This window comes from Hyalella azteca, unplaced genomic scaffold, assembly GCF_000764305.2.
Source record: "Hyalella azteca isolate HAZT.00-mixed unplaced genomic scaffold, Hazt_2.0.2 contig13011, whole genome shotgun sequence".
NCBI lineage: Eukaryota > Metazoa > Arthropoda > Malacostraca > Amphipoda > Hyalellidae > Hyalella > Hyalella azteca.
In genome coordinates, this window is record NW_025942948.1 from 64,264 (window position 1) to 72,677 (window position 8,414).

The window sequence follows — 8,414 nt, forward strand, 5'->3', positions numbered from 1 at the left end:
TTTTAATTCTCAAGAAAAATTTTGTGTACTGATCGCATTTATTGAATTCTTCAAGTGCGATTTAAACCTTCAATAGGCAAAATTTGCAAAAATTCATAGAAATAAATATATTGTATAATACTTCTTACTTTCTTGAAATGGTTTCTGAAATTTTAATTTCTGGATATTTCAATGCTTGCCCGCTAAAGGGCTAAACCTTCCCATATTACAATAGTGTTGCCTATGATCGTATGTACACAATTAATAAAGTTGTTCCCATCAAACCTTCCCATCTTACAATAGTGTTGCAAAAGATCATTTGCAGGAAATTATTGTTGTTCAGGAAGATTATCTACAAACAAATAAGATTGTTGATTCTAAACGATATATCCATCAATTCCTGTTGCAAATGAGAGCTTGCTATTAATATCCAATACCGTTTTGACAATCTATTTCATCAGTACAATACAATATTCTAAGATGCGAAAGAAACATAAAAAAAGCAAAGCGCCTAATGTTGCATGTGAGGGCAAGGTAATTATCTCAGTTTTCGCCACATGTCCTAATGAGGCAACCCTCAAGAACATAGCGCAGTGCTTTCAAAAATTCAAAAATATTTTTGAGTTTGTAACTCGTGAAAAGTTTTTAAATAGTACCTTCAGCCATCCACGCGAGGCTTTTCAAGCTAAAAAAACAATCACAGATGAAAAATTTGCCGCTTTGTGTTAGACGAGTTTGCATAGTATGGCGCAAAGTACGAATAACATTACTGCGGTTATTGAGTTTGTGGACAGGTATATTGATTTAGAAGTAATCTCACCTCATAGTTGTCGCCCTTGAAGGAGTCTAGTGTTGAGCCGCAAGCGTTTCTTAGGTACTTCTTACAACACCGCATCACGGCTTCGTCAATCTGAACAATAATAATAAGTTTAGTGATAAATGATTATCTAATTAACTTAAAACTAATGTTGAGTTCAGGACGGCCACGCCGCCTTCAAATCATCCTTCTATGCCGGGAGTATAGCTGTGGTCTTCTGAGTTATATATAGCCAAGTAACCTACCCAGTAGACCATATGTGTCAGAATCTTTCACATGAAACTCATTGGAACCTCAACAATCGCACCGAGGAGCTATGATGGATCAATGGGAAGAGAATATATAAGTGGAAGAATTGTATACCTGATCAATAAATCTATTAATACAAGGCAATAGTTGATGCCCTGTTGATGTACGGGACAAATCAGTCCAATTTTCAAGTACTCACATCAAATGGGGTACTATTTAGAAAATGACATATTGAAGTAAATAATGGAGCATGGTAATTAAAGTACATCAGAGAAAAAGTAATATTGGAGGCAGAAACAGACATGGATAATAGTGAAAAGAGCCGCTTAAACTGAACATTACCAGGGGTTCGTTGTGATACACAAACTACGAATTTAAGCCTACGGTAAAAACCAACTAGCCTTGTGGCGCCGCCCTCAATAGATATGCAGGGAGACAGGAGTCACAGGACCAAGTTGTAGTTCACAGACAACCATGAGGGGGAGCGTGCAGAGATGATCATGTTACAATGAACTATATTGAACATGAGAGACGTGCATGTATAATTAATTTGACCTTATCGACGCACGCTAATGTAACATACATCAACCATAAGGACGTGTTTTGGACACTCCTGTAGCAGTTCGTGCATGAGGGCGCCGTCGCCCCCGCCCAGAATGAGAACTGTCTTGCCTTCGTAGCTCTCCACACCCTTGTTCATGAGACCGTGCGTGTACGCCAAGTCACTTTCAGCAAGATCTGACCACAAAAATATCTCTTAGCAAGAACCAACCCGATAAATGACTTCATGCTATGTCTGACCAGATAAAATAGTTTGGTCAAGATCTGACGAGACAAGTCACTTTCGGCAAGATTTGAGCAGACAAATGACTAAGGAAAATCTGGCAATTCATTTCAGAAGAGAGTAAAGAGTGTCAAAGAATAAAGCATGCTGATGCATATTATACCCACTTCATTTTTACAAGAATTAGATTATCCTGATATTAAAGCAGTTGCAGCATTTTCTAACAATATTCTTTTTGATGAAATCTTACTTGATGGATGATTTTATTTCATGTTGAACTAAATGCAAGAAATGCAAAAACAATCAGCAGAAAAAAAAACTCAGTAGTACTCACTGAAGTGAGTGACAGAGAGTGCATTTTCTCAAACTTGACGAAAATGGACAAACAGTTCACATCTGTCCAAAAAAAGTCACGGACAGACGGACGGACGGACATGACGAGCACAATAGGGCATTTCTTCCATAAATGAGAAAATGCTCATTTACAACGAAGTGAAATCATAATGGGAGCTCAACAAAATCAAAATGACAAACACACTCTAATGGAGGCTCACTTTGCAGGTTATCTAGCACCAAGATGTTGCCGAAGCTTTTGCTGTGGACGATCTCCACTTTCTGGTAGGGAGTTGTTTCTGAGAACTTCACTTCATCAATGTCGTACTCCAGCAGCCTGTCATCTGGTGCAGCAACATAAAGCAATTAGTAGGAACTTGAGGTGCATTCAAAAAAGTTTTTAGGTAAATAATTAGAGTAGACTTTTTAATGCTAATTGCACCACGTCAGTTCAGAAACATTCAAGCTAAAAATCAGTTTAATTTATTTCATCACAGCAAATCGTAGATAAAACATCTAGCTCTATGGTAACAAATGCAATCATGTACTCATCTATGTACTGTATAACAATAAGAGAATAATGCTCTTTATTAATAATTTTCAGGTTGCTTTTTCCAATGATATGAACAAAGTTTCTTGCTGGTGTAGGCTAATCAAAAAGCAGGTTGCTAAGAGGCACATTAATCAATTACAACGTTTCAAATTTCCAAAAAAAATTCCAATGGATGCTTATTATGTAAAGGATACGAGAAGGAAACGTTCACCTGAGGAAGAGTGGCACATATGGGGTGATATTGCGAGACTCAACATACTAACATTTCGAACATATTAATTTTCGTATTATAAGTAGTTAGAAATATTTATTTCTGTTATGTAGTAGGTAATGTGCAGGAAACACTCACCCGAGGAGCTGTAGTATGGGTTGATATGCGAGACACAACATGCCAACATTTCAAATATATTAATTTTCATGTTATAAGTAGTTAGAAACATTTATTTATGTTACGTAGTAGGTAATGTGCAGGAAACACTCACCCGAGGAGGTGTAGTATGGGTTGATGGGTGGGGCTCTCTTGATGCCAGCAAGCACCTTGACTTTTAGAGCTCCACACGCCTTCATGATGCGCTTCTCCAGCTGCAGAGCTTCCTGGTGATTAAACGTTCTCATTAATAACAGCCTTTAGAATATAAAATATTTCCATTGCAATTAAATTAAATGTAGAGCCAAGTCAGGATGCAGGTCATGCTTCTAAGAAAATATGAAGCTTAGCAGGAAACAACTGCCTAGACCTTTACTGGTGAAACATTCAGGTCACATTGCTTGAACAAAAAAAAAATGATTTCAAGTTCAAAGTATTTTACAAAATTAATAACATGTTCGAAACAAAAATTAAGGGCAGACACTGGGGTAAAAAAGGAAAAAAAAAGTCCAGCACAATTGACTGAATTTGACAAGCAAAGATTCAATTATTCAAAACTTTAACACACATGACGGCTTCAACTAACTGGATGAAAAACAACTGGTAAGAGAATTATTGAAAAACCTATCACTGTGTTCATTCAAAGCCAGGAATTCCTGAAGCAAAATTTCATAATGACTGCAATTGAGAATTCAAATTGTTTATAAAATATCAATTGGCAAGATACTAAAATATATAAATTGTATCTTCTAATGAAAGACAAAAAGAGATTGCATCACTGAGAAGCAACTCACAGCCTTGTTGCAGTAAAGTCCAGCAATGAAGAAGACAGAGTAATTTATATATACTACTATACATCACAAAATATTTATACACTCGGAAAAAACGAGTTTATCTCTGGACAAAAAAAATACTCTTGTATTTTTAATATAGTAACATGTATCTTGTATTTTTAATATGGTAACTATATAGCATAAATGTGGAATGCACAACATTGTTGAAGGCTATTGACGAAAATGAATGTGCACAAGTTTCAGCAAATGGAGGGAAGTCAATGACATTATATGCAATGTAATGGAAGTAATTCATCTTCATGCAAAAAAAGTTATGCAAAATCTTGATTTATTTTTCATAAAATACAACTAAGCATTACTGAAACATTTAAGAAATCGAATGTGTTCCTTATTGGCAGCAATTATGCAATATTCATAAGGTTTATATAATATTGTAGGTACGTACGTAGTATATGCCTACATTTTTTTCCAAAAAGTATTAATAAAAGTTATAGATAGGTACTGCTGTAATGGTGAAAAATAAAAAAATAAAAAATACAGTGTACACTTTTTCATGGTGTATTTTGCGCCTGGATGACAGCCCAAATTTCAACAGGAACAAATTGACAGAAAATTTCGGCCATATTCTTATTGATTTTTTTCATTATAGAAAGAACAAAATCCAAGCCTTTATGACATTTCAAGTAAATGGAGAGACCTATGATCTGACAGACAGCAAAGCAGAAAATACTAAAGCACATTTTAAAATAAAATTGGGAGCCATCTTGTTAGCCCGTTTTGATAAATGACACATCTAAGGAATAAGAATAAAGAATAAGAAGGAATGAATAAGAATATACAAACAAATAATATAATTAAATACGTACATCAACTGCAATAAGTTGCTTGTTGACATCCTCAGTGTAGTGCTCAAAGAGACCAGACACGAGGCCATTTCCATAAAGTTTGACAGAAAAAGTGTTGCCACTGTCAGCTGTGTAGAGGCTATGGTAGTTGTTGCCAGGTAGGACTGCATTGTTTACCTGCTCATTGAAAATTTATGTGTTATTCCAGAGACAATTTATGGGAAAAAATTACACTTTATCTATCAAATTGTTAGTAATTCTGTGGTCATGAGAGTAAGGTCTTGCTTGCTACTGAATGTTGGGCAAACAATTATCCAAAGGGCTATTAATAGCAGACTTATAATGAAGTTGAAAGCAGTTAACAAGTTTTCCTTCATTCAACAGTATACTTGACAAGGCAAAAAATTACTGATAGCACCAATATTGGGTTAGAATATTAATTATGTAAATGAGTTTCAAGTTTTACAAGATAAATTTACTTCACAGCAGTCTAATAATTAGTACAAAAGCTCAAGAGGTAGCAATTAAATTCAGCACATCAAGGAATCTACAAAACTTTCCCGACAAAAAAATATTTCAACACTGTTGATTCCTGCACTTGAACCATCAACTTTTAATAAAAGTTTATTGTGGAAATTTAAAATATGAATCAACTATTATAATGTCTATTTTTCCTGTAGAATCTTAGTAATAGTTTTTCAGTGCTGTGCTTTGACTCACCTCAGAGAGTGGCCCAGCATAGGGCTCCACTAGAGGCACTAGTTTCCTTAGTAACTCCTTTCTGCTCTCTGAAAAACAACAAATCGCTTACATGTAATCTTCAAGGAGTGATAAAACTAGAAAAAAGTCCCTTTTTATACAGTTGATATTTTATTAATGAGGATCAATATTCAAATATCATCAATATATCATCTTAACATTGAAGATTGCAGTAAAGTTGTAAGTGAAATGCCACATGTTTTCTAACCTTCATCCTTGACTTTGGACGGCTCAACACGCAGGTCAATTGGAATAGAGTGGCCAGCCATTATAACTGCAAGCCAATAATCTGTAGGATTTGCTAAAAAGCTAAAACTCTAGAAACTAAATAACCTGTAAAATCTACCATTTTAGTGACGATATATTAGTCTTCTCCAATGTTTATTTCTCCGTTGGAATTCAGGAACAAAAGCATTTTTTGTTAGTACCTATATTCCACTCTAGGGAGTTCCAACATTACGGTCCAATATTTCAAGTCAAAAAGTTTGATTTTGAACTGAAGAAAATGACAGTGATGGTTTTTGATGGGAATTGGGAAAACTACATTATCTGGATGAAAAGATTATTATTGATCATTGTTATGCCTATTTAGGTTCAGGGATCCCAGGGAGCACCAAAATCCCTTGAATGGAGGCACTAAATAACCTCTCATCCCCTTGAGGAAGTTACTCAGTGAATGTCTTCAATACTCAATGAATAAAGTGAATAAGGCAACAAATAAAGAGTTTTGATTACAGTTAGATCTTAAAAGCAGCACCACTAACTCTGAGAACATAATCATATTGGACCACATCACTAAAGCTCAAATACCCACTCACCTAATAATATTCTTACAATATACAATGACAGGTAGAAAACATAAATAATAATAATTGAAGGATCCAATAAAATTACATACATTATTGGAAACATTTTTTCATGAAATCAGTAATGAAATGAACATGAATAATTTACTGTTCTATGCCAAGATAGTACCGTAATCAATATCTATAGTAGTTTCATAACCATAGAGAATGTTTTTTAAAGTTATGTTTGGCTCTTTCAACAGGCCTTTGATGCAAATGACTGCCTAAAATTGTAAAATTCACACCATTGATAACGACCTGAAATTCTGAATGGAGTTTTGGTATGACTTTCACTTTATCATCTCTGCATACTATAGTGAAAGTGTTTTTAGTCTCCTTTATAACAGTGCCAGTTGCATCAACAAGGTTTGGACATCTAGAACGAGTGACAGAAATTTTAGATCCAAAGAAATCAATCTTTTTAAACTTATTTTGAACAGTTTGAGTGCGGCTGTCATCATAATCACCACTCCATCCTTCATCAATGAAATGTTTCAAGCCGAGCATTTGAATGGCATATTCATGCCACAACTCATGAATCTGACAAAAATCAGTATATTTCTTGCTGCTTGGCTTGATCATATGCAGACCAAGTCTACGCTTTGCTTGGCCTGACAGACATCCTGAGGGGGTCTTTTTAGCTTCAAACATGGTCTTCTTCATCTGGTGATGAGTGAAGGGGGTTTTCTTGAATTTGGATGCATTTCTTTGTATCAGAACAAAATAATTCGCAGCCTGCAATGGAGAAAGTAATGAAAAAAATTTTAGACAAATTTATGTTAAGTTCCCAAAATGGAATTAAACAAATATTTGAAAATAATAACAGAATATCATTGTTGTACTAGTAAGAAGAAACTGTATTTTTACTGGATCATTTACAGATTTTAGGTCAGATCCATTTTTACAGTCCTAAACAAATTCTCAGAAAAAAACTTCCTATGGCACATTTTCATACTAATATTTTTGGGGCAATTGAAAAAATATGCTTTAGTAGAAGTGAGAAAAACATCATGGCTAGCATCAACTAAAGTGCAATATGGTACCTATGATGCAATGCTGAATAAGTTATATATATCATTACAGAAAAAAAAACAATAAATATCTGCACTGCAATTATGCAATTTTACTTACAGCTTTCTCAATTGACTCCTTGTCAAGGTTGTCTCCGGGCTCTCCTTTGGCATGCAATTTTATAAAATCTCTTGCAGCAGATTTGGGATCAGGGACATTAAGTGGTTCAGATGAATGAAGGACTTGCTGAACAACATCAGGAAGTTCCTGATATAAAGGATTTCCTGCTTCTGAATTCATTTATAACTTTAAATTACAAGCCAAGAATCTCTGGAAGAAATAGTATGGTAAACTTATATTGAAAGAGAGGATTTACTCTGAAAAAGTTCAAATATGACAATAAGATTGCCATTTAAACATCTCACCTTGATACCATATTTTTCCTAATGAGGACAAACCTACACCAAAAGCACCATAATAAATCTGGCTATAACTTTCCAAGTGCTTAGCATTATTTCAAAACATAGGTTATTGGTTTTGTAGTTTATCTGGGGGCATTGTCCAGAATAATGATTATTTCATCTCAAATAAATGCAGACACATTAAAAATGCAATTAAGGAACTTGTTAAAATTTTGAAATTCACGAGTCAAGAGGGCTGAAGCACTTCATCATATGATGTACACTTGTACAGTCAAGAAGGCAATGAACAGGAACTCCTGTGCAACTTTTTGCTGCTTGGATCTACATTTATGATTAACTCTCAGATAAAATGCAATTTTTGATGTTGATGGGCTTAGGCATGGTTTCCTACACATTCTATTACAGCTCTTGCCATACAGAGCAGATCTTTGGAATGACAACAAAATAGTCATCACAATGCGAGATTAAATCATTAAGAACCTATATAAGTTAGATTAAGCAGCATTTATTGCCACTTGGTAAAATTACAGGATTTTTTTCTTATATGTACCTATTGTTGTACATAGTCATCTGAACCAACCCACTTTACCATTTTGTGGGCAAGCATAGGTATAAGCAGAAATTCGTGTTTCTGAAACCACTAAAAGAAAATATGA

The 8,414-nt window shown here is 34.6% G+C and overlaps 1 protein-coding gene across 1 annotated transcript in view; it reads right to left on the reverse strand.

Moving 5' to 3' along the window:
- Positions 1 to 5,876, reverse strand: part of LOC108675144 (spermine synthase-like) — a 7,506-nt gene extending 1,630 nt beyond the window's left edge. The window contains exons 1-7 of the mRNA XM_018163136.2: positions 5,689 to 5,876; positions 5,442 to 5,509; positions 4,743 to 4,898; positions 3,198 to 3,309; positions 2,384 to 2,506; positions 1,629 to 1,783; positions 800 to 889 (exon numbers count right to left, since the gene is read on the reverse strand). Coding sequence (XP_018018625.1) covers positions 800 to 889; positions 1,629 to 1,783; positions 2,384 to 2,506; positions 3,198 to 3,309; positions 4,743 to 4,898; positions 5,442 to 5,509; positions 5,689 to 5,749 — 765 coding nt within the window. The 5' untranslated portion in view covers positions 5,750 to 5,876. The remainder of the gene's footprint in view (positions 1 to 799; positions 890 to 1,628; positions 1,784 to 2,383; positions 2,507 to 3,197; positions 3,310 to 4,742; positions 4,899 to 5,441; positions 5,510 to 5,688) is intronic.
- Between the last annotated feature and the right edge of the window lie 2,538 nt (positions 5,877 to 8,414).